General features: G+C 42.0%; 1 protein-coding gene across 1 annotated transcript; it reads left to right on the top strand.

Annotated features, from left to right (window-relative positions):
* Positions 1-1,440: 1,440 nt before the first annotated feature.
* FSCN1 (fascin actin-bundling protein 1) lies at positions 1,441-26,152 on the top strand. Its single transcript, XM_072120900.1, has 5 exons — positions 1,441-2,399; positions 12,465-12,621; positions 16,274-16,395; positions 18,368-18,532; positions 23,179-26,152. Exons 1-5 carry the CDS (start codon positions 1,598-1,600, stop codon positions 23,379-23,381), a joined length of 1,449 nt encoding a protein of 482 aa, XP_071977001.1. The 5' UTR covers positions 1,441-1,597; the 3' UTR covers positions 23,382-26,152.
* The last annotated feature ends 271 nt before the right edge of the window (positions 26,153-26,423 follow it).

The raw sequence follows: 26,423 nt of genomic DNA, 5'->3' as shown, positions 1-26,423 counted from the left end.
TTTTTATATTTAGATATACGGTATATTATTAGGTATTTTGGGATGCGGCGTTACCTAATGTAAATTTTTGACATTTTTTTTTTTCACTACTTCTTAGACCCACTAAGGTACTTTAACCCTAGATGGTCTGATCGTTCCAACCATATACTGCAATACTACTGTATTGTAGTATATGGCTTTTTTTTTTTTTTTTACATAGGATTCATTAAACTGAGCCACTGGCGCAATATTAAGTATATTACAATAATTGCAGTATATGGCATTTTTACATCTTCAGAAACCATGCAGCCTTGGGCCTGACGAAGACCTGAGGCTGTCATGGCAACTGATCTCCGCCCCGATGCTGTTTGGGGAGTGGCGATCTCAAAAATTGGCGCTGCGGTGTTTTAATTGCCACCAGCGGCAAACAAGAGCACAGACCGTGGGTGTTAGCTATGGGTCTTTGCTGCAATACGCCGCAAAGCCCATCTCTATATGAAGAGGGCTCAGTCCGTGAGCCCTCTTCATACACCCTTCATAGCTCCGTGGCGGATATATCCTTTGCGTGAAGGGGTTAAAAATACATTTTTACAACGTTCACCGTACGTATTCAGTAACAATTTTATTTTCTTGTAAGGGTTGTTATGGATGTGCAGATACCCAATATGTAGTGTTTTGAGGTGATTTTCACATTTTACTGTGAAATTTGATTTTTATATGTGATGGGGCATTAGGGGAATTTTATCAAATGTTTCTTTTATTTGGACTTTTTTTTAAACTGTTTTACTTTGTCCCAGGGTCTGACATGAACAAGGGATTATTTCATCACTTGTTCAGTGTAATACACTGCAATACTAATCTATTGCAGCATATTACATAGTCAGCCTGTGCATTCTGCAAAGCTCTTAATACCGGCAGCCCTGGGGTCCCTCATGGGACCTCTATGCTGCCATGGAAGCAGAGGATGCCAACATGCCAGGTGAGTACCTGGCACTGCTCCATAGACGCCATGGTCACCATAGGGTTAGCCGTTCCAGCTGTTAGTGCAGGAGCCTGGCTGTCACACACAGCGATGGCGATGGCATGGGCCCTACTTCTGAGCACATGCGATAGCTGAGAAATACATGTACGTCGGCATGCGGCCACCCCAGAGGGAATAAGGTATCTTTACTGTACTGTACATGTACAGAGCTGTAAGCCTGTGGAATAGCAGGTCTCAGGCGCTGGTCACAGTAGGAGCAGCAGAGAGCTTCAAGAAGGGCCTAGATGCCTTATTACTAGATGCCTTATTACATCGAAATAACATTGACGGTTATGACAATCTTTTCCTCACCCAATCCCTTGGATGACGGACATTTGTCTTTCTTCAATGGTAGTAACTATGTAAGCCTGCATGGCAGGATACAGCTGCACTGCACTCAACCACCCGATTCCCATTGTGCTGCAGTCTCCTCCCTCCCGCACCATCCCAAGCCCTTCACCCAACCCCATCCCTTGGTTTTTTCCCCCAAGATTTGCAGTATCCGCCTCTGCTAGTGAGGTAATCGCAGACGCCGCGCAGAGCTCAGCAGACAGGCTTTCTCCTCCGCGCGGGATAACGGTTCACATCGCGTCCATCATGAGCGGCTCCGGACCTCTGCAGCTCGGGCTCATCAACTGCAACAACAAATATCTCACGGCCGAGACGTTCGGCTTCAAAATCAACGCGTCAGCGTCCAGCCTGAAGAAAAAACAAGTGTGGCTGCTGGAGCCCGTGGGCGAGGAGGCAGTGCTGCTGCGGAGCCACTTAGGCCGATACCTCTCTGCGGATAAGGACGGGCGCGTATCTGGCGAGACGGAGGTCCCCGACGCCGAGTGCCGCTTTCTCGTGAGCGCTCAGGGAGATGGCCGCTGGGTGCTGCAGTCTGAGGCGCACGGCCGCTACCTGGGCGGCTCTGAAGACAGAATCAGCTGCTTCTCGCCCTCCGTATCCCCCGCTGAGAAGTGGGCAGTTCATCTAGCAATGCATCCCCAAGTCACCATATACAGTGTTACCCGCAAAAGATACGCCCGCTTGGGATCCAGTGGGGAAGAGCTGTCGGTGGAGCGGGATGTACCATGGGGTCTGGACTCCCTCATCACTCTCCTGTTCCAGGAGAACCGTTATAGCATCCAGACCCCGGACCACCGCCTACTGGCTATGGACGGGAGTCTGAGCAATGAGCCGGGGCCAGACACCAAGTACACTCTGGACATCTCCGCGGGGAAGGTTGCCTTTAGGTCTAGCGATGGCCGCTACTTAACCCCCTCCGGGCCGAGCGGCACGCTGAAAGCCGGCAAGAACAGCAAGGTTGGCAGAGACGAGCTGTTCGTACTGGAGAGAAGCTGCCCACAAGTCGTTCTCGCAGCTGGAAATGGTCGTAACGTGTCCACCAGGCAAGGTGAGTGAGCAACCCCTGAGTAAGTGTATTGTGTATGGTACCAGTATGTACTGTATGAGAACTTGTAGACTCGTCCCATCCATCTCCTCAGTGTAACGCACTGATCACTGCTCTGTGGAGAATGGAGTCTTTGTCTGTAGTTGCAGAAGGTTTGCTCCCCACCCACAGTAAGACCATGAAAAGGGTTGACCAAATCCAGAGGTCCCCTGCCTCCCTCCCAACTGCTGGTCGTGTCACACAGGACGAGGGCGCTGTCTGGATTCTGGTGAAACGCTCTGCATGGACCATGGAAGCGGACACTGCACAAAGGACTCTCTGATCCTACAGAGGATGGTACATGCAGACGCCCTCACGCTGCTTGTTATTAACTAGTTTGGACCCCCTCCCCAATGCAGAAAAGAATGATCACAGCCCCGGGGGTACTTTGATAGTTCTTGGTTTTAAGTGCTTTTAGGATTCACTTCATTACACACCCGTGTCAGGATTCCATGCATTTTGCGGTGGAAGTCATTGATCTGAACATCCTGCTGAGTCACCACCATCTGCTCCTGTCCATTATCTGCTGGAGAATGGTCTTTATTACATGGAGACCTATGACTGGGTTGTCCCATTTCTCTTTAAAGCTATACCTTATTTTTATGCTTTTGGATGAAATTTATTTTGTCCTTTTTAGAGGAATTATCCAATTTGGGATGCTCAGTTGTAGTCTTGTAGTTATCTCTAAATTTTGAGATTGTATAAACTGCGAGGTGTGAAACAGCCTATAATCGAGAACATCAACCCTTTATAAACCATTCCCTCTCTTCTATATCTTCATGTTTGCCTTCTGGGGCCAGAGATATGTAACAAAAACTTCAGGAACTTTTTTTTCTTTTTTTGTGCATAATTGACATCCTAGGTGAACATCAACTATGAGACAAAATCTGTAAAATCACATTTGTATGTTTTTAAACATATTTGCAAATTATGGTGGAAAATAATTATTGGTCACATACAAACAAAGAAGTTGCTACATGTTTGTTAGAGCCAGAAATCTTGCATAAATGGGTATTCCCACAAAGACAAAAACACAAAGTTTCTTATATGTACTCAGGATTACAAAATAACACATTCTCTAATTCACTGTTAATACAGATACAGGCGGTCCCCTACTTAAGAACACTCGACATACATACGACCCCTAGTTACAAACGGACATCTGGATATTGGTAATTTATTGTACTTTAGTCCTAGGCTACAATGATCATCTGTAACAGTTATCAAGTGTATCTATAATGAAGCTTTAGTGTTAATATTGATTATGACAACCCGACATCTTTCAAATCCAATTGTCACAGAGACCAAAAAAGTTCTGTCTGGGATTACAATGATAAAATATACAGTTCTGACTTGCATACAAATTCAACTTAAGAACAAACCTACAGACCCTATCTTGTATGTAACCCGGGGACTGCCTGTATAAGTAAATACAGATATAAGTCCAACCTGTCTCTATCAGTCCTGCTGTACACAATTTCAGTTGCCCCTAGGCACAACCCTGTAACTTCTGACTTTAGGGTCGGCAGTCTTCACAAAGCTTGTCTCTGTCTTTTCTTCACCCCCTTTCCATGACTGAACTCACTGACTCACTTCCTGCCAGCATGTACATAGCCCGAGGAAACCTACAAGCTACAGGCAGATAAGTTCTTTATCTGGGGAGGAATAGTTTTGGAATAGCAGAGATGTAGGAGTGCTGACACTGTCGGGATCATTTAATAAGGCCTTTGCACCACACTTTTGTCGGAAGGTGCACTTTCTTCTAGGCTAGAACGGCTTGTGCAGGTATTTAAGAAGTATATGCGCCGACCCTTTCATGGCGCAGCTGCGCTGGCCTTCATGCTACACATATTGGGAAAGCGGCAGATTCATGATTTCTGGAGAACAATCTTAGTGAATCATTAGACACAAAATAGCAATTTTAGTGCATTTTCCGAATTTCTAAGTAAATGGGGCATATTTATCAGGACCTCTGCGCCATGGCGGTGGCGCAAAGGCCCTGAAATAATCGCAAATGCTAGCTTACTGCTAGCACTTGCAATTATTTTCCCCTCTTTGCCTCATCTCTGTACTAGTATCGGACACATAGAAAATGTTCAGAAGATAAATGAAAGTGTATATGAACTTGTAGCCTGATAATCTAACCACAATGTCAGCTCACAGAACTAGAGGGATCATGAAGAGTCCTCGCTCTGGGAACTTTACTATGGAATTGAAAGTTAAGAATTTTTCTTTCATGGGCAAACCCCTTTAATTCTGGTTAAGGGTTTTTAGCTTTTTTTTTGGCCGTACCCACACTCTGATGGTCACTGCAAAATTCCAGAGTTATTGGAGCTAATATAGCCATAAAACTGAATAAAATTGTGAGGTAAATGGTTAGAAATGATCTTTATTCTATTGACATCACTAGGGGGTTGAGATTTGAGAATTTTCTTTCATGGGAAAACCCCTTTAACTCCTTGCGGATTAAGCTACTTTTCACCTTCCTGACACGGCCCTATTTTTCAAATTGGACATGTATTAATCCATATGGAGATAACTTTGGAACGCTTTAACATACCCTGCTGATTTTGAGATTGTACTATGAAAATTTGGGGTATTTTCAAACTTTGGAAATTGCTACTTTTCAAGCAGATTGTCGTACCCCCCAAACCACTTTGGAAACTACCCCTCAAACAACATTTATGAACATACCCCTGTTTTTACTTTGGCGCCAAACCTGTTGTTGTTTTTTTTTTTAACTTTTATGAACTTTTCATAGGAGTTAAAACAAAAATCAGGTACAATTTTAAAAAAAATTTTTTTTTAGCCAAATGAATGTATTTTTCAAATGTACACTTCCTCAGTGGATAAAATACCAAAATCCTCCACAGAGATTAATACCCAATTTCTTCTGAGTATGCCAACACCCAATATGTGGTGGTAAAGGTGCTGGTGTCTCTATGAATTGTCATCCCTTTTGTCCTTATACTTGACCAATAGCATGTTCTCACAGCCAGAGGTCGCATTAACGCCTCACCACGCGTCATAGACGCGTGATGAGGCGCCATTACCCCCCAAAATAATTGCCATGCGTAAAAGAACGCATGGCAATTATTCCCTGTAGCGCGCAGGCTGAGCGGTTCAGCACGCGCTGCAAATGAGGGAAATGTCTATCGAGCGATCGCAGCGCGCGCTGGACCGCTCAGCAGGACACGTGACTCAGTGTCAGGGGCGGTCAGGAGAGACCCGGAGCGAGAGCGCAGCCCCCAGGGCGAGGCATGTGGGCAGCGGGGCTGCCGCTCCCCGTCCTGCTCCAAACGCTGCCTGCGTTTATGTGATCGACAGGACCGGGTGAGTGTGTGCCGTGTCCTGCTTGGATCACCAATATGTTATCAGATGGGAAGCTTTTGGAGAGCGGATGACGCCACAGTCTGCAGCGGGTGATAACAACGGCCTCCGAAAATAATTGGATATATATTTAATGAGCTCCCGGACGCCTCCAATCATTGACTGCTGTGCACAGGGGGCGCTCTATCTGCACATCTCCCTCCGGAGGTTCATAGGGGGGTATAGATGGCTGCTCAGGGCACATTATACATTTGTGTTAAATTCACTCAAAATGTAATAAATCGGAGGTGTCTGAGGCTCATGGGAGTCGCTTATCCATAGGTGTTTCCCTGCTGCTTCTAATATCAGTAGGTGGGAAATCCTTGCAATTCCCGCATACACATGCATGCTCAGCTTTGAGTGGAGTAAGGCCCAGTCAGACTCAGGCATATGTATTCGATGTCAGAAATTGGCAGGTTTGGGGACCGTCTGATGTGTTTGGGGGTCCTCCTGCACAATTGCAAATGTTCAGAGGGGGGATTGTGCATGTTGGATTTAACCCCTTAAGGACGGAGGGTTTTTCGGCTAATTTCTCGCTCTCCAACTTCAAAAATCCATAACTTTTTCATTTTTCCGTGTACAGACCTGTGTGAGGGCTTATTTTGTGCGTAACAAATTTTACTTTCCCGTAATGTTATTTATTTTAACATGCTGTGTACTGCGAAGCTGAAAAAAAATTCCAAATGTGGAAAAATTGAAAAAAAACCGCACGTGCGTCACGTTCTTGTGGGCTCAGTTTTTACGACTTTCACTCTTCACTCCAAATAATACGCCTACTTTATTCTTTGGTTCGGTGCGATCGCGGTGATACCAAATTTATACAGGTTTTATTGTGTTTTAATACATTTTCAAAAATTAAACGAATGTGTACAAAAAAGAAAAAAATTTTTTTGCCATCTTCTGACGCTAATAACTTTTTCATACTTTGGCGCACGGAAATGTGTGAGGGGTCATTTTTTGCGAAATGAGGCGACGTTTTCATTGCTACCATTTTGAGGTCTGTGCGACATTTTGATCATTTTTTATTTCATTTTTTATGTTATGTAAAAAGGTGTAAAAGTCGCATTTCGGACATTTGGGCGCCATTTCCCGCCTCGGAGGTCACCGCCGGCCGTAACCGTTTTTATATTTTGATAGATCGGGCATTTTGGGACGCGGCGATACCTAATATGTCTGTGATTTTTACTGTTTGTTATGTTTTATATCCGTTCTAGGGAAAGGGGGGTGATTTGAACTTTTAATATTTTATTAATTTTTTTTATTTTTTAAACTTTTTTTTTTTTCTTTTTTTTTTCACTATTTTTTAGACCATCTAGGGTACATTAACCCTAGATGGTCAGATCGCTCCTACCATATACTGCAATACTACAGTATTGCAATATATGGCATTTTTGCAGGTCATACATTACAATGAGCCACTGGCTCATTGTAACGAACCTGCATAAACCATGTAGCCTCGTGTCAAAAGAAGACCCGAGGCTACCATGGTAACCGATCGCCGCCCCCCGATGACGTTCGGGGGCGTGGCGATCAAAAAAAAGATGGCGGCGCCCGCGACTTTGCGGGCGGCGTTTACAGGGTTAATAGCCGCGATCGGTGCAAGCACCGACCGCGGTTATTAGCGGTGGGGGTTTTGTGCAAAATGCAAAAACCCCCACCTTTGTATGAAGAGGACTCAGCCCGTGAGCCCTCTTCATACATCCCTTATACCTCTGCGCCGTAGAGCTACGGCGCAGAGCGTTAAGGGGTTAAAGGGGTTCGCCGTGTCCTGTTTGAGTGTGCCGTGTCCTGTGAGCGTGTGCCGTGTCCTGTGAGCGACCAGTGTGTGCGCGCTATGTGTGCGGTGTATTACCGAAATTTTCATACTCCTCCTCGGGTAAAAATACTCCTCAAAAATTGTGAGAGGAGTATTTTTACCCTTCTGGAAAAATGTTAGTGCGACCTCTGCTCACAGCAGAGAGCCCTCATGTCCCCTTTTCTTAGTGGTTGACTCTCTGATTTTTGTGTACAGTGCCGCACGCTACAGTACCCCTGGAAATGCGGGACTTGAAGAGTGGAATGCTGGTATAAAAGTTATACAGATACAGGTATTAACCCTAATCCAGCAGTGGGTGCACCAGATCCCAGACAAGCTTCCCTATAACTCCTAGGACAGGGGGGCATTCTGGGGGGCTAATTTGTCTTTTGCCTCATAAATCCTAAATCAGTGGGTGTACCCTGTGGTACTCTCGCACAGCTTGTACATTTTGATTTCATAAATTGCCCTCTTGCTGGGCAGGTATTGGCGTATTCTTCGTCTTCCTTTAAAATGTACTAGTGACTCGTCCACACAAATTAATTTTTCTGGGGTGTAGGCCTCAAAAAATTGGTGCTAAAGTGATAAAGGATTGGTCTTATTTTGTCTAAACGGTCAAATGTCGGGTTGCTTTGAGGTGGGCACTGCGAATTGTCGTTGTAGTGTAAAAATTTTTGAATGGCCTCAAAGGCCGTGCGACTCATAACTGTGCGGTATATAGGAACACTGTAAAAAATATCAGAACTCCAATAAAGCCTTACCTCACATTTTTTGACAGCACCCATATGTAGCACAAGACACCAAAACTTCATAATTTCTACCACATCTATAGGGATCTACACATCTATGTTGGGCATACAAATTTGTTTGTACCACCATCACATTCACAAGGTCCTCAGAGGAAAAGTCATACAAGATTTACAGAAAAAGTTCGGCTCACCTCCCAGATGCTGTGGATATGTAAAATTTTTCCTTCCGCTGCACGGAGTGCTGTGTGGGGGCTAGCGAGTGGATATCACAGAAAAGAAGAAATCCTTGTGGACTCCAGCAATCAGGTCCAGAAAAGATATGAATACATTTTTTTTTACTTTATTGAATCAGTAGACAACCCTTTTAAAGTAGTAGTCAGAAACTGGAACTTTTATCTGTAACTCACATTTCCAACTTTGTCTTTAACGGCCTGAATCTCTGATTCTGTAGCTTGCAGAACCACAAGCCTGTTGCAATCTTTAAGATAAGATTTTTTTTTGTGGGGGGGGTATTTATTAACGCACTTGTATAAAAATTCTGGTGTTTTTTATGCCAAAAACACTAAAATGCATTTCACCATAGCGATATGTGGCTGCGGCGCCATATTACGGAAAAAAGATAGGACATGTCCTATCTATCTTCCAGATACGGAACGGTACGGTGCTGCATGTGTGCTCCTGTAGGGTGCTGTACGCCCATTGCCATGTATGGGGGATGTATATACACCGTATATACGTCCCCAATACATGTGTGAATGTAGCTTAAGGCAGTAAAAATCCTGTCTTTGACAAATTGGTGGCCAACAGGTTGTCACCTGTTACATAAAATCCTTTGAACCCTGGCTGAGCTGTCAATCCAAAGTAACTGAACACCGCCAATGCACTGAATCCCTTTAGGCAGGCTGAACAGTGTGCCACGCATGCGCAACCACTCTCGAAGGAGGGACTTAGTTGACCTCTTAATCTTTGTTTAGCCTATTCTAGGTATATGGGGAAAAAGGTAGAAGAGAAAACCGAGACGATAGTGCTACCTAGCGCAAGGTTATCCTTTTTAGGAGATGGTTATTTAGGAAACATAGAGGTATCAAACTAACCTTCAGGAGTTGTGCTGATCGTCAGGCACAACTCTGGTTTTCGCTTATAAAAGGTGTGTTGCCGCAGCCCCGTTCTACCCCTGGGGTGACCTATGGCCCCTGGGGTATATTGCACTGAACCAGATGTATAGTGGTGTGTCGTGTGGCGCACCGCTAATAGGAAAAAATGGACGTATATGAATGGCGCTAGCACGTTCTTTTCGTTCAAAGTAGGATCCGTTTATTTCCAGAAGACAAGTAAAAACAAGACAACGCGTTTCACCTTCTTTAGGTGCTTCCTCAGGTCTGTATCTGATGATGTGGGGTGGCTAGGATATTACAGGTCTGTATCTGATGATGTGGGGTGGCTAGGATATTACAGGTCTGTATCTGATGATGTGGGGTGGCTAGGATATTACAGGTCTGTATCTGATGATGTGGGGTGGCTAGGATATTACAGGTCTGTATCTGATGATGTGGGGTGGCTAGGATATTACAGGTCTGTATCTGATGATGTGGGGTGGCTAGGATATTACAGGTCTGTATCTGATGATGTGGGGTGGCTAGGATATTACAGGTCTGTATCTGATGATGTGGGGTGGCTAGGATATTACAGGTCTGTATCTGATGATGTGGGGTGGCTAGGATATTACAGGTCTGTATCTGATGATGTGGGGTGGCTAGGATATTACAGGTCTGTATCTGATGATGTGGGGTGGCTAGGATATTACAGGTCTGTATCTGATGATGTGGGGTGGCTAGGATATTACAGGTCTGTATCTGATGATGTGGGGTGGCTAGGATATTACAGGTCTGTATCTGATGATGTGGGGTGGCTAGGATATTACTAGCCACCCCACATCATCAGATACAGACCTGAGGAAGCACCTAAAGAAGGTGCGAAACACGTTGTCTTGTTTTTACTTGTCTTCTGGAAATAAACTGGATCCTACTTTGAATGAAAAGAAAGTGCCAGCGCCATTCATATACGTCCATTTTTTCCTATTAGCGGTGCGCCACACGACGCACCACTATACATCTGGTTTAGCCTATTCTAGTATGATGCAATATACAGTCTGCTATCGAAAGGTCATATATTTCCCAAACTGGTAGAAATGTAAACGGCTGTTCCCGCAAATTATATACCTGCACATTACATGTATGTTCCTGAAACGACCTCCATGTTGTCTAAAAGATTTGTAAATAGTTAACTTCCTACCAAATTCTTCCATTTTAGGTCATAAGGTTTATGAAATCTCCTTCCTTGGTATATATCTCTGTATGGAATTTAGCAAAAAGATATCCTTATAAGACAATCCTGATGGGAGTCCCAATTGTTGTTTGACTTGAAAACAATGGTGAATGGTAGGGATTGCGGGGGTCCTTCCTGTTGTAGCCTTCCTGTGCAGTCATCTGGCAGGCTCTTCTCTTTTTTTCTGCAATAGACACACATCCAAATTATGTTCTGCTGTTACTAAATATTCTCAGTAACATCTGCAAAAACAGGACATCGGCACTTCCTCTTCCTAAATGTACAAAGTCTTGCTTTGAAACACCTGGAGCATTCCTGTATGGTTCACAAATATTGCCAAACTTCACTTCAACTCCTGTACGTTTTGTTGATTAGTTTTTAGGTTGCTTTAGGTGAAATTCATAACCATTGTATTTCTAAGTACTGTATGTCTTGGATTTATACATTAGAGATTGTGAAAGTATCCGCTGTTTTAATGCAGCATTGTGTTCCAGTGCTGGATGCTCTGTCCTGGCTTCTATAGCTATCCTTCAGGAGTTTTCCAGGTGACATGGATAACTTCTTTAGGTGTAGGCTAACATAGGACAGTTATGTTGTGGACTTAAAGGGGTTATACCACTAAACTAATTACTTCAAAAAGCTCCCAAAGAGGTTAAAATAGTTCAAAAACCTATTCATAATGGTTAGCAGGAATTATAAATACTTTGAGTATGCTTCCACCTGCTGTGTTCAAGTAGTCCCTACACCTACCGATCCCCAGCACACCAGATTCTACAAAAGAAATGTCGTGTGTCCTCCACCAAAGCCCTGATACTTTTTCAGTCCTTGTCACCATGATGTTAGATACATATAACAGCTAAGCTATACTTTTTTTCAAACCCATATAAAAAATCAAATATGTTCTAGGATTTTCTGCTAGTGGCAATATAGACAGCTTTGCCATAAGTTTTATAAATATTTTTTCTCATAAAATATACCGTATAAGCCGAGTTTTTCAGCTCAAAAAAATGTGCTGCTCGAGTCAAGGAAAAAAAAAGTGAACTCTCCTTCTGTAGGCAGGCTATATACTTGAGGGGGCAGGCAGGCTATATACTCGAGGGGGCAGGCTGGGACCAATGCATTTCCCACCCTCTGCTTATACTCGAGTCAATAGGTTTTTCCAGTTTTTTGTCAAAATAAGGGGTCTCGGTTTATACTCGGGTATATACCATACTGAGGACTAACTGGTGATATATATAATATATATACATACTATGGGGGGCTGGGATTGATCATATACTGGCACATTGTGTGCCAGCATATAATGCAATTATATAATTATTAAGAATGGATTGGCAGCAGGACATGTGTGAGATGAGAGGTCCGGGCTCAGATCCATTTGACTAATGGTGGATACATGGAAGGAGCTGCTACACGGTAAGAGAGGTACAGCCATGTTAGGAGCAGACTGTTCTCTGCATGGAACCTCTGCATTCCTGGATGTATTTACCTATAATGTGCCCCTGTTTGCTCTGGTGGAGTCTGGTGTTCGCTCCGAGACATGTAGTGCAAATAACAGTCTGCACTCGCCTACACAGCTCATTCGGCCCCTCCTACTCTCTCCCATTGGCTGCTCCCTGTCACCTGATCTTCAGTGAGAGGCAGTGGAGATGTGAACTGTCGAGCACAAAGTGAGTCCTTCTGTGTAGACTCGGCCTAGGGAGAAGAAAAGCAGGACAGACCATTACCGGCAGGGGGAGCCACCCCTTTAAGTAAAATTATTCAAATTGTTATTTATTGATTTATTTTTAGGGATCGATTTATCTGCAAACCAAGATGAGGAGAGTGATCAAGAGACATTTCAACTGGAGATCAATAAGGACACAAAGAAGTGTGCGTTTCGCACTCATACTGGAAAATACTGGAGCCTGTCGAGTAACGGTGGTATCCAAGCTACTGCGTCAACTCTGTGAGTTTTCTAGTTATTTCCAAATAATTTCAGATGATTTGTTACCACTAGGGTACTGTCTTACTGTTACTGTCCATACTTTTTTAGGCTCCTATCACATGCCCGACTGCAAAACTGGGCCGCAAACTGTTTTAGGACGCACTGCTTACCCCACCTCGCTCAATAGGGAGCTGTGCATCAGATATCTTATTAATGTAATCAGTATCATGTCGTCAGCAGTGACCTATAGAAAGGGTCACAAGTCACATTTACCCCTTAAAGGGAACCTGTCATCAGGAGCTCCCCCATGTCCACATAGAGAATAGTGTACACATTGTCTAGTTTTTTTTTTTTTGTGTGTGAGTTAGATCAATGCAGAGCTGTGTCCCTAGTCCCATGGGAGTGGCCAGTGAGAAGTGGAGCAGACATGTATGACGTCTTGAGGGTGGAAGCAACGGGGAGGGGTGAGATATGGGAGTCAGAAAAAGAGCTCCAAATGGCAGGTTCCCTTTAACGCAAATGGATGTAACTGTACGTTCAATTTACAAATAACTTAAATGGGTATTCCAGGAATAAACACAATTCATATACAAATGGGTCCTGTAACTGGTGCCCTCCTGCCAAATGGGTCCTGTAACATGGCTCGCGGGGGTCCCGGTGCATGGAGAGGGCTCGCGGGCTGAGCCGGTAAGTGTTGGCTGCATATTGCTAGCACCGATCGCGGGTGTTACCCCACCGACCTTGCCGAGGATCGTTGCAAGCCGCCACCCCCCCCCCCCCGTGATGTCATCGGGGAATGGCGATCCGTCACCATGACAGCCTTCCGAAGACCTGAGGCTGTCTCATTTTACCTCTTTCGTTACTACAGTACTGATAGCACATTATATGGCAGTATATGATAGATCAGACAACCTAGGGTTAAAGTACCCTAGGGAGTTTGAAAAATAGTAAAAATGTAAATGTTTTTGGTTTGTTTTTTAAAAAAATTTGAATAAAAAAACCTAAAAATTCAAATCGCCCCCTTTCTCTAGAATTGATATAAATATACAGTAAAAATTTTATAAACACATTGGGGCAAATTTACTTACCCGGTCCATTCGCGTTCCAGCGGCGGCTTCTCCGCTCTGGATTCGGGTCCGGCCGGGATTTAATAAGGTAGTTCTTCCGCCGTCCACCAGGTGGCGCTGCTGCGCTGAAAGTAAACTCATCGCGCCGGAATGCACCGAGCTGGACCAGGTGAAGGTAAGCGGTCCTTATGCGACACATTTTCGGTTTTTAAATGCGGCGGTTTTTCCGAATACGTCGGGTTTTCGTTCGGCCACGCCCCCCGATTTCCGTCGCGCGCATGCCAGCGCCGATGCGCCACAATCCGATCGCGTGCGCCAAAATCCCGGGGCAATTTAAGTACAAGCGGCGCAAAACGGAAATATTCGGGTAACACGTCGGGAAAACGCGAATCGGGCCCTTAATAAATGACCCCCATTAAGTATTAATGCCTCCGAAAATGCCTGATCTATCAAAATATAATAACGGCTTTTCACTGCATTTAACCCTGTAACATAAAATAGCGCCAAAAGTCTCCATTTTGAAAAATATTTTAAAAATCTATAAAAAGTGATCAAAAGGTCGTGCAGTCCTAAAAATGATATGTTTGAAAACATCAAGTCACAAAAAAATGACTCCACCCGCAGCTCCGTACAACGCAGCATGAAAAAGTTATTTGCGCCAGAAGATGGCAAAATCAAAAAAAAACATTTTGTATAGGAGGTTTCAATTTTTATAAGTGTATGAAAACATAACATAAAACCTGAACAAATGTGGTATCCCTGTGATCGTAAAGATCCAAAGAATAAAGTAGACATGTCATTTGGGGCGCACAGAGAAAGCCGTAAAATACAAGCCCTCAAGAAAACGATATCCCCCCACCATTTTCACTGCATTTGGATTTTTTTCCCGCCTCCCAGTACATGGTATGGAATATTCAATACCATCACTATGCATTGCAATTTGTTACACAGAAAACAAGCCATCACAGAGCTTTTTACGTGTACAAATAAAAAAAAGTTGTAGATTTTTGAAGGTGGGGAGTTAAAAATGGAAATGAAAAAAAAAGAAAGGGCCTGGTAATTCAGCCGGTTAAAATATAAGTTACTATGTAACTATTTAAATTATGCTGGTGACATACACTGTAAATAAGAATTGAAATGCTACTGGCCCTTTAATCAGTCCTTTGATTTTATCCGTGCGGAGCAGACACTGTACATAAAATGGCCGCTGGTCACATGTCCATATCGCGGCTCCTGCACATGCCTGGGTAGGTTGTGATCATAACCATGTTTGGCTGTTGGTTGCAGTGCATCCAGTATGGCCAGTTTTGTGGCGAGACATCTCAGTGAGGTAATGTGAAGTGATGGCAGTTAGACTGTCCTGCTCTGTTACCATAGTAATGATGTGTGTTAGATCTGCTCTGCTCCCAGTGATGACGAGGGAGGAGCTGTTACTGAAGCAGCATTGGAGTTGTAGTTTCCAGTGGCAGCTATCTTGGTGATCCCTCCGCCTACTTTAGAAAGCCCATAACATTTTGTGAATCATAAAATCAAACTATTTAAAGGAAACCTATCATTTAATTTCATGCATTATGAACCAGACATACTTGAGAATGCTGTAGCTACACTAATGCAGGATCAAATCCTGTTTAATCCCTTTTGCTGAAAAAACAATTATAAAATTATGATAATAAAGCTCTGTCGCTCCTTTGCCTGGGCTCAGTGCTTTTCCTCTTACGTTAGGTTGATTAGTCCTGTCTGGTCAGTTCAGGAAGCTCCACAAATGAACATACAGTTTTGTCCATTACATTCAGTCACGCCACCAGCACTGGGAAACTGCTATAGGAGTGATGGCAGTTACCGGAGGTAGCCGCCTACCTTTGGACTGCTGGCACGGGTCCAATCAGTGTGGTCCCACATCGGCAATTGCTCTAAAATGGCTAGTCAGTTCTGACTAGCAAATCACAGTACGAGCTGCTGTGCTGCGCTGTGTGTCCCCTAAAACCTTGTCGGTTTATCTAAAAAGCCCATCCGATCGCATCACTTCTCCTGACAGCTGGAAGTAAGCAGTGATCAAACCCTGTCACCCCCTCACTCCCCAAAAAGTCTTTTATAAATACAACTATTAAGCTACTGTATTCTTGGGAGTCACCCTGTTTTCTTTTCCCTATTTTCTTTTTTCCCTTTTGATCTAAAAAAAAAAAGGATTTTATAAAAATTTAGTAAAAAAAAAAGATATGTTTAGTGACAAGTTTGTGCTCGTCCATTATATTTGGCAGACCCCTATTTACTCCACCTGTATTAGAGAACTGTAGTGCATAATCAACTGTGAATCCCTCTATCTGTGTAACTCGTGTTTTTCTGTGCAAAGCAGTGTTACTATTCCAAATGTACGGCTCCGTACCGCTCCGTAGCCCGTAGAAAGATAGGAGAAATGCACCCCCCCTTACAAATCTGATATTGATGTCCTATCCCTATTAATGGTCAATAATTGTATACTGGAAATTGTAATGTGTTAATTTAAATATTGTGTGTGATAGATACATATAGATTGATATAAAAAAAAATCTTTGGAGAGTTTACTAAATGTTTTATATGTATCACAATATTAAATCTATCCTTAATAGGAATGACAATTGTTACTTCAACATTGACTGGTGTGATCGACGAATTACCTTAAGGGCTGCAAATGGAAAATATGTGATTGCCAAAAAAAATGGACAACTAGCTGCATCTGCAGATTCTCCTGGTAAGCATTGTTCTGCTGGCTTAGAAAGTACATGTATTTTCATGGGCATTAATTGTAAAAGGAATGCTATCAGTTCCTATAGATTAGCCTCTAGCTTCATTATTTCATTGTTTTAACTTAAAAAAAAATATATAATGTGAGCTTCCATTTACACTTTGGATTTCCGTTATGCTCTTCTTCCGATATATCCCAAAGTAAAGGTGTGAACTTGTATAGACTCAAAAGCCTTAAAGGGGTTTGTCACTTTACCTAATGTTTTTTGTAATGTGGGGGCCTGGATATTGGGTAATTACCAATACATATCCTATTAAAATGCATGATTCAAATGCTCGAAAGCTAGAAAATATATAGGTGTGTACCAACATCTTACTACCTGTGCATGAACAAGAAAAGGAGTTGTGCGTTGGTCCGACCCCACGGACTGCACACAATGAACAGGACGGGAGTCCTTGCATCAAACGAATATGATGCAAGGACTTCCCATCTGAACTTCATCAAGGAGCACTTCCCTCTCCCACTTTGCGTTTGAACTCCCTGTGCCGCAGTGCAATTTCATCAATCAGAGGGATGGTGGAAGTGCTGAGGAAGCAAAGTGAGACAGTGGGTCAAATAGAAACTTTTTTATCAGTATTTTATTTATTAAACTGCTGACATCAAGGTTCCAGTTGTTGCAGCCGGAGCTTGACCATAACTTGGGCTACTTTCACACACATGTTTGCCCAGCCATAGCCAGGGCATGCAATCTGGAGCGCATTGGAGAGGAGTTCTTCTCTCTCCATAGTGAAGCACGTCCATAAATAACGGGGAGAGGTGGTGCACTGTAAAGAGATGCTGCCACACGTGTGTGTGTGTGTAATGTACCAACGCTGGGCGCCATAGGCTTCTTTGTGGACGTTTGTGACCAGATATACGTCCCCACAACGCCTTTCTGAAAGGAGCCTTGCATCCGTGTTGCATGGACACAGATTCTGTGTGGTTATAACTGTACATCCTGGTTCCTTTTGAAGTTGCTCTAATACATATAACTTTTTTTTGTCTTACAAAAGAATATTGTTGTAGGAGAGAAGTTATGTGAAGGATGACATATGTTATATTGTACCACTCTCAGCCCACCCATCAGCATTTAAATCAGCTGGACGATTGTTTTGAGTGGGATGCGTTGAAAATAAAGTGTGAATGGAACATTCGTGTTAGGTTACAAATCTTTCATTTCTTTAACCAAATTTTTCACATTAGTATCTTGAATAGCAAGTTTCATCAGAATTCGTAAGCCAAAATCTGGAATAGAACTTGCTGAAAAAGTATAAAGGGAAAGTAGGCTTCATCCACCTTTTGGTTTTGGCTCACAAATACCGATGCCATAGTGTTTATGTGGGCTGACACAACTACAGTTATGGTAATGATCTCTGAAAAATCTCTCCCTTCTTGCCTCTTCACATCCTCTGTTTCCCTTGATTAAACTTAATGGGCATAAATTTTGTTTATTAATTTTGTTTACTGTTCACGTTTTTCAAGTTGAACTATTTACTCAGTTATGGAGTATGCCGCAGCAAGTGATATTTGACCACTATTCGCCTTTTAAGGATACCCACTGTCCATGAAACCGCATAAACAGGCAAAACATGTAAGCGCTCTGTTTGAGCCGGGTGCCCCTATAAACTAGAAACTTTATTTCTAGTCATCTGCACACAAAGCCCTGGCTGTTTAGGCACAATAAGAATCTTGCAATAACACAGTAGATGGCTAATTGCTTGTAGCTCTCAGGCTTGCTCACTGTAGGAGGAGCACTGTATGGCTGCATTTGTTAGGCATGTACTCTCACTTTATGGTCTTAGCGCTTTTTAGTTGTAGTTTTTGGCCACTGCTAAAATTGGGCACAGTTGGTTAAAAATGAAAAGCCACCTTGTTGCAATGATTTTGTATAGGATTCTTTGTGTGAATAACAGAATTTTTTCATTATTTTTTGCTGCAGAAACTGAACAATTCCTGATGAAACTGATTAACCGTCCTCTGATTGTTCTGAGAGGAGAACATGGCTTTATAGGTTGCCGTAAGATGACTGGAACATTAGACTGTAATAGATCAATTTATGATGTATTTCAGTTGGAATTTAATGATGGCGCATACAACCTTAAAGGTTTGTATAGTTTTAAATTTTGATTTGTATGATTATTATGATTTTATACAGTATTTTTTAAATGTGTAGGAAGGTTTGAATTCTCTTTAGTTAAAACAGTCAGACTGGACTTACGGGATTTATGAAAATTCCATACACACATTGCAGAAATAAATCTGCAACTTAAAAGCACCATTGCATTTACTATATCATAGTATACAATGTTGAAAAAAGGTAATCAAGTTCAACCCTTTAGGGTGCATCCATACGTTCAGCTTTTCAGATGCAGTTTTTGAAGCCAAAAGCAGGTGTGGATGATAATAGGTTTAGACAAATAATTGAAAGTTGCTGCTGCTCCTACTTTTACTCCATTCCAGGTTTGGGCATCAAAAACTGCATCTATAAAACTGAACGTGTGGTTGCACCCTCAAAGTACAACTGTAAAAACTGTATAAAAACTTTTGCCTAACTTTGCATTTGGCAAATATAAGCAATCCTCTCATTTACTCTAATTGGCTAACTGCAGGTGTTTAGCTGCTATTAAAGCAGTGGTTCTCAACCTGTGGGTCGGGACCCCAGCGGGGGTCGAACGACCAAAACCGGGGGTCGCCTAAAGCCATCGGACCCGCAATTTTACTGTGTTTTTACTGCGAGTTGCATGGGTTGGGGTCACCACAGCATAAGGAACTGTACTGCGGGGTCACAGCATTAGAAAGTTTGAGAACCACTGTAGTAGAGGCTTTACCGTGTCCCCCCTGGCTTCTCTCCATTTGCCATGCTTTCTAATAACCATGGGAAACTGTATAGGAGGAGTAAGGCTTGTTTGAAGGGGCAGTAGCCGTGTAGTGCAAAAAAATGCTTCAAAAGATCACTTGCTTCAGGTCCGCCATTTACAAACATGCAATCCTGATTCATATGAAAGTCCTTAGCTGAAGTCACAACCAGGAAGTGCCAACCAACGTCAGGAATAGTTGAATATGTTTTATAAGAAGGAATGCTACATGGGCTGTATATCGGGTTAGGAAGAAGCCCGCAGCAAGTTACAGGGATTGTTGGAATTGTTGTCATAGGCAACCAGCTATGCAATTTTTTTTTATATTTTTTTGGGGGGGGTCAGTAACTTTGCAGATATTCTTAAAAAATTAAAAAAAAAATTTTCCCCAAAACCCATGATAGTTGTGGATCACGGTACGAAATTCATCCCTTGCATGGCACCCAAGTCGCTCTGCTACAGCAAAATTGGGAGATAAAATGCATTAGAATCCACTAATTTTGGCAATTGTCTGCATGGCCTCATCTTCGAAGCTGGAGCTACTTCGCATGCTTCGGCACACAGCAGCTGTGTGCACTCGTGTGAGATCCTGAAGACAGTTGGGTAGTAGGGATTAAAAGAAGCCACTGGGGTGTGGAGTAGCTGTAGTTCCCACTCCAATACGTGGCTACCTCATGCCCCAGTAGCCTTTGAAGAAATTTTGAATATATCTTAGATGAGTTTTCTGAGGATCTTGGGCACAAAAAGTTTTAATAAGAAAAAGGATTGGACTAGAATAAGTTACAGGAACCTTCCAAAAGATACGAGCGCCCTGCAGCTGCCAGGATTTAGGTTTTTTCATTGGCCCCTTTTGCAGGCTATAATATTAAAATTTTGGCCCCAATAACGGCATTTTTTTGACGGCATTTTTTTGTGGGATGAGATGCTTTTTCCAGTGTTACCATTTTGGGGTTGGTATCCCAGATTGTTGAAATTTAGGTGTGTTTTTTTTTTTGGGGCAGGAGTGAAAAAGCATCAATTCCGTACTGGATTTTAGACTTTTACTGATAGGTTGTTCCATAATGGAGTTATAAATTATCTATTTTATGGGCTTGGGATGCATTTGACATTATGGCTGTGTCCAATTGATGAGAATTCGGTTTTGCGTTTTTTAAAAATTTAAGACCTCTTTTTACCTTGCACTATCTCTCAATTGTATATTGTCACAGTTCCCAGATCTATTCAGCCCCTCCTCTCCGACCTCATCTAAATTACAGATAAAGTATCTAATACCCCCTAACCAACCTTGGAGAAGTGGAAAATTCTTAATTTCTAGCTTAATTGATGAATTCTATAATAAGGCATAAAGAGTCTTCTCTTATCTCCAACAGCCAACAAGCTCACCCAGGTAATTTTTCTCCACAAATGTTTCCTCAACATGGGCTGGTTAGGCAGGATGGGTAGGAAACTGATTCCTCGGTGCCTTAGATGCACATCAGATTGTGCATAATGCAGGGATTCACTCCTTTTGGCAGGAGATGGTCTCCCTGTGCACCATGGTGACGGGTATTCCCATCTAATTAGGTCCTAAAATCTGCGTACTAGAGGTATGAGGAATCATGGCAGCATCACATGCAAATGTTCCTTAGCGAAGTTCTTTTCTTTGCTGGAAATGAAATGGCTCTCCGCAGTGTCGCCCTTCCATTTTGATGCGTAGGAAACTGTTGAACTAATCCAGGCAGCCGCAGTCTTTGTATATCAGATCGTGAAAAGTAAGAATCTAACTCGCCAAAGTGTGGGGTGTTTGGTGTGATTCTCTAGTTACCTTGTATTCTGCCAACTCCCTTTGTTGCACAAAGGGCCCTCGAGCCCTCTCCATGCACCCAGGGCCGGTTCTAGACGAAGTTGGGCCCTGGGCAAAACTAAAAGTGGGGCCCCAAAATAAAACTATTTTATGACCAGTCACACTCAGTAAAAGGCTCCCTTTAGTATGGTACAACAATAGGGAGATTGATGCATTGACTACAGCCTTGTAGTGCTGGTCAACATCAGCAAAGAGTTTGTATGCTCTCTGTGTTTGCGTGGGTTTCCTTCGGGTCCTCCAGTTTCCTCCCACACTCCAAAAAATTACTGGTAGGTTGAATAGATTGTGAGTCCCATGGGTACAGGGACTGATCTGGCAAGCGCTGTGCAGCGCTGTGTTTTCTGTGTGCGCTATATAAATAAAGAATTATTAATTAGAATATAAAGTAGATGATATGAAAGATAAATACAGAAGAGAAATAGAAGATTGATAAATGGAGAAAAAGTGAGATATACAAATGGTCATATAATATGAGATAGATGATGAGCATCTTCACCTGGGAATTTAACCAAAGGGTATTAACCCTTTCGCCGCCAGTCATTTCTGGATATTTTGTTGCATTATTGACCGGAGCAATTTTTACAATTTTGACGTTTAAAAATAAAATCAAAATTACAGCAAAAAGAATTAAAGTAAATTCAACGAACCACAGATTTTCTGAAAGCAGACACTTGCCCCATATTCAAAATTGCATTAAAGGGAACCTACCACCACGAATCTACCTATAAAGGTAGATCGGGTGGTAGGTGGATGTATGGGACGTGAGGATAGCCCTTTTTAGAGCTAATCCTCACGTCCCCGCTAGCGTCACATAAACTTTATTGCCCTAATATGTTAATTTAATTAAGCGGCTACCGGGGCGTGGAGTAGCCGGACACGAGGCTACACGGCGCGGCTACTCCACGCCCCAGTAGCTGCTTTCCCCCGCCTACCCTGTGATCTTCGGCGCGCAGCTCCTGGCAGCTGCGCGCCCTTGTCCGAGAAGCCGGAGTTCTGCGCATGCGCAGTAACTCCGGCCTCGTTCCCGAGATCGCGCATCTTGGCCGGAGTTACTGCGCATGCGCAGAACTCCGGCTTCTCGGACGAGGGTTTGCCCACTTTGGCTACCCATAGCGCCGGCCCTGCGTGCAACAGGACCCGGATTGCGCCATACTAGTAAGGTGCAAGTCGGGAAGGGGTTAAAGGTTATTCCTAGCATTGAACCCCTTAAAGCAGGAATTTCATATTTAGCTGTTGGCAGGTTCCAATAACCTATACTAAACGGATTTTACAAATGCCTTTTCTTAGCATTCTGAATCATTTCAGTAGTTTATATAAGTTTAAGTCACATTACCTGGCTCGTTGCCAGCAGTGTGTGGGGAGTCTGTGGCAGCCTGTGTGTGCTTGTATCTCCACATGCATTCTTCCTCTACTCCACACCACCTCCCTGCCTCACCTGCCTGCTCAATGCACATGACATGAAGTTTGGAAGGGTGAGGAAGCTGGATGAGTGTGGAAAAGAGGAGACTGATGCAGGCACACACAGGCTGCAGCTTCCCTTCCCTAAGACTCACCATATGCTGCTGGCCGGGGGCTAGGTAATGTGAATTAAACTTGTACAAAATGATTTAGAATGCTGACAAAGGCATTTTTAAAATGTGCATTGCATCGACTATTGGAACCTGTCATCAGCTACAAAATGACATTCCTGGTGAGAGATTCACTATAAATACTGTCACACACAGCTCCTTCAATGAAAAATTAAAAAAGTTGTACATTTTTGAAACTGGGGAGTGAAAAATGGAGAAAAAATAGTGTCTGTTCATTAAGGGGTTAATATTGTACACAAATAATGAGTATAATCTTTGTATTTAATGTTTTACTTATTTATTTGCTGTATACTTTAAAAAAAAAATTCCAGCATCACTGCTTTGGATTAGGACCCCCTACCAGTGTCCTCACAGGTGACCTTACTTGTTTGAAGTCATTAGGTCCCTCTCTTGACCTTCCACTGCATAAGTAAAGTGGTCCGATTTGATGGATTTTTATAACTTGTTTTCTCTTTATCCCTAGATTCCACAGGAAAATACTGGACTGTGGGAAATGATACTTCAGTTACCAGCAGTAGTCCATCCCGGGTAGATTTCTTCTTTGAGTTCTTTGATCAGAACAAGGTAGCAATCAAGATCAATGGCCTCTACCTGAAGGGAGACCATGCTGGTGTTCTCAAAGCCAATGCAGAGTCAATTGATTCCTCTTCCTTATGGGAATACTAAGCCTCTTTAACCTGTGGCCTGATTCTGTAGCTTGTTCTGGTCTTGTATTACACATCATGTTTTTCTTGTGCCTATGTCTTTCTCAGCAGGACACAACAAATACTTAAAGCTTAAGTTACTGAAAGGGGTTGTCCAAATAATTGCTTTTGATCTACTTTCTGTATCAATTATTCACTGTGTTATAGATCTCTGCTAGTGGTCATTCAACAGGAAGGCTGTTTGCTTCTTGTGGATAAAACCTGGTTCATGATCATATTTACAAAGGTGTACAGCTGGTTAGAATCAGATAGTTGTATGTTATAGTGAGTCCTGCACCTGTGCGACATCACATGATAATAGATTGTGTTTTATCTGTGGGAAGCTTCCTGTTGAATTGATACAAAGTATGTTGGAAAATTGTATGCCATTTAATTGCACAAACAATATCCATTATTTGCTGGAAGTGGAGAAACCCTTTTTTTTTTTACTTTATTTTTTTGCAGGTATACTTTCCCAAAATTACTCCTAGTCAAATAACATCTTGACTGGATGCCTTGTTTCTTGTTAGAAAGCAAAATTTCAGTACAGATGCTCCCAATAATTTCTATTTTTCAACTGTCTGTACCATAACATGTGGAGTTCTAAATATACTCCAATGCACTTACATGCTACACAAAATACAACCACTTTAGTATGTTTCTGAATTAGATTATTAAAGTAATGGATGTGTCAGTTCCTTTAGGGTATCACAAACCAAACTTTGAGAAAATTGGCCATATAAATCACCACTACAGCACACAGCTAGGCAAATACCCTGGAGGAGATGTATTAATGTGTTTGTCTTCAGGCCGGTGCAGAGTAGAACTAGACAGTTCTCTGCTGCTCCAGATTAATCATTGTCTGATCCTGGATTAATCTGTTGTAGTAAAACAGTAGTGTTGAACTTTTCAATTCCTATTATTTGGTCTAGTTTGCTGTACCTCAATATTGAATTTTCTGGCCTCCAGGCTATTTTCTGGTTGCGCTCCCTAGTTATAGTGAACATGCCCCTTTTTCAGATGAGAAGGAAAAACTGCCTAAAATGGTCTAAAACCTTCAATAAATGTGGCGCAGGGGATTTAAGGTGCAAATTGATAAATCTCCCCCACAAAGTTGCAAACGTTTTGAAGATCTGCCGTATGCTCAGAAGATTTTGGAAGTTTTATAATGTGAAACACAGAAGTTAAAAATTAAGAAAGTAGAAAAAAACTACCTCACATGGAGGGTTTAATAAAGGAATTTTAGGCTAAATCAATTCTACTTAAATCACATATAGTAAAACCTGCCAGGAAAAAAATGCTTAAAAATTCACAAATGCCTGTAGTGTTTTAATGTCAGCATTCATTGTTAAATGCGCTACATACAGTTTTATGCATTAAATATATTCAATAGGGTGCTAAATATTGATGTGAATACACCAACACTTTTTGTTTCCAGTGTTGTTGGCTTCAACTTGGTAATTGCTTGTCACCAGGATGCCCTTTTTTCTTCAAGTACATGTTCTCAAATACAATTATATGAGCATTCCATTGGTGGTTTTGCTAAATATCTGAAATGTACTGAGTTAGTGCAGCTTACCTGGCTCCCTGCCAGAATTGACTAAGTCACAAAATTGGTGGAAGAGAAGAGGGTATTTCAAATACAAACAGATGTCCTGGATGCTTCATCTCAGCCCCCAAACACTGCATGATGGAGAGTTCTGGAATTGTCATCTGATGACCTTTGGGAACATGATTTTTGATGAAAAATATGAATCCTGGTGACATGTTCCCTTTTAAAAGGTAAACACATATTCATAAAGATGAATAAAGAGTTCCTGCAATATGATATTTTGTGTCAATCATGGTGCCCAAATTTAGTAGAGGTGATTTCATTCTTGAGCCCAGGTCAAGCAGTTTCTTTTTTTTTTTTCCCAATCAATATTTTTTATTTCAGACAAGGCTTAAAGGTCTTTGCTTCTCTTACAGACTTATCAGTTTGCGCAAAGTTTTCATGCAGGAAGCCAGAATCTATAATTTAACAAACTACTTTTGGGTTTATGCAGCTGGGATCTGTGTAGATCCGTACGAAGTACATGTTGTTGATTTGTACAGTACAATGTAAATGGTTTGGGATAAAAATGGTTGAAAAATCTCCAACAGAACCGATGATAAACAATGTAGACATCTTCCTAGTATGTTTTTTTGTTTTTTTAATTTTGTTTTTTATTCCAAGCGGTTATTACAGGTTAATACACATCTGCACAAGAATTTTTTTTTTTATATTTCCTGGAAATAGTCTGGAATGAGGGGCAGGCCCATTGCATAATGTAACATGGTTATATGTTACAATTATATAAAGCCATGTTAAGTGGTGAACCTTTTCTTTATCTATGGAAAAATGCCAAACAGTATTATGTATAGGGTTAGTTTTTTTTTTTTTTTTTTTTTTTCAGTTCTTTGAACTTTTCTATAAATCTTTGTACTTGTATTCATAATTTGTCTTTCGTATAATTTACTACATTTGAATTGGATTTTTATAAAGCTCTTTAATAGAATTGAAACTTTATATGTTTTGCCTCCTACAATGGTCTACATCCTGCTTGCTAATCCAGTATTCCTTCTGTGGATTAAATATTATGTTTTGAGGGTTGAACAAAAATCCACTAAGTCCCAAGCTTTGTTACTTGTGGCCATGTACTGTATTTGTTTGGCTGGTTTGTAAACTTGCTACCTGCTGGCTACATTTAAATAAAATAAATACATTGAATACAATTGTGTTTGGTGTTACTTCTTTATTTGCTGAACTACAATATTAATTTGCACACACGCTCTAGTAGACCTCTTATTTGAAACAAAGTTTATTACCCAGAAATGCAGCACTAGTAAATCTGCAAACCATCATGGTACTAGATCTCCCCAACATTCTCTCCTACTGACAAAAATAGATGTATGTCCAAAATCGCCATTTTGCCCTAACTTCCTTCCTTCTCTATAAGTTTAACTATAGAGAACCTAGCAAAAACTAATAATTTCTTTACCCTAT

The sequence above is a fragment of the Engystomops pustulosus genome, chromosome 8 (assembly GCF_040894005.1).
Source record: "Engystomops pustulosus chromosome 8, aEngPut4.maternal, whole genome shotgun sequence".
Classification (NCBI taxonomy): Eukaryota; Metazoa; Chordata; class Amphibia; order Anura; family Leptodactylidae; genus Engystomops; species Engystomops pustulosus.
The sequence above is the reverse complement of the archived record's forward strand: the minus strand, read 5'-3'. Positions and strand labels throughout refer to the sequence as shown.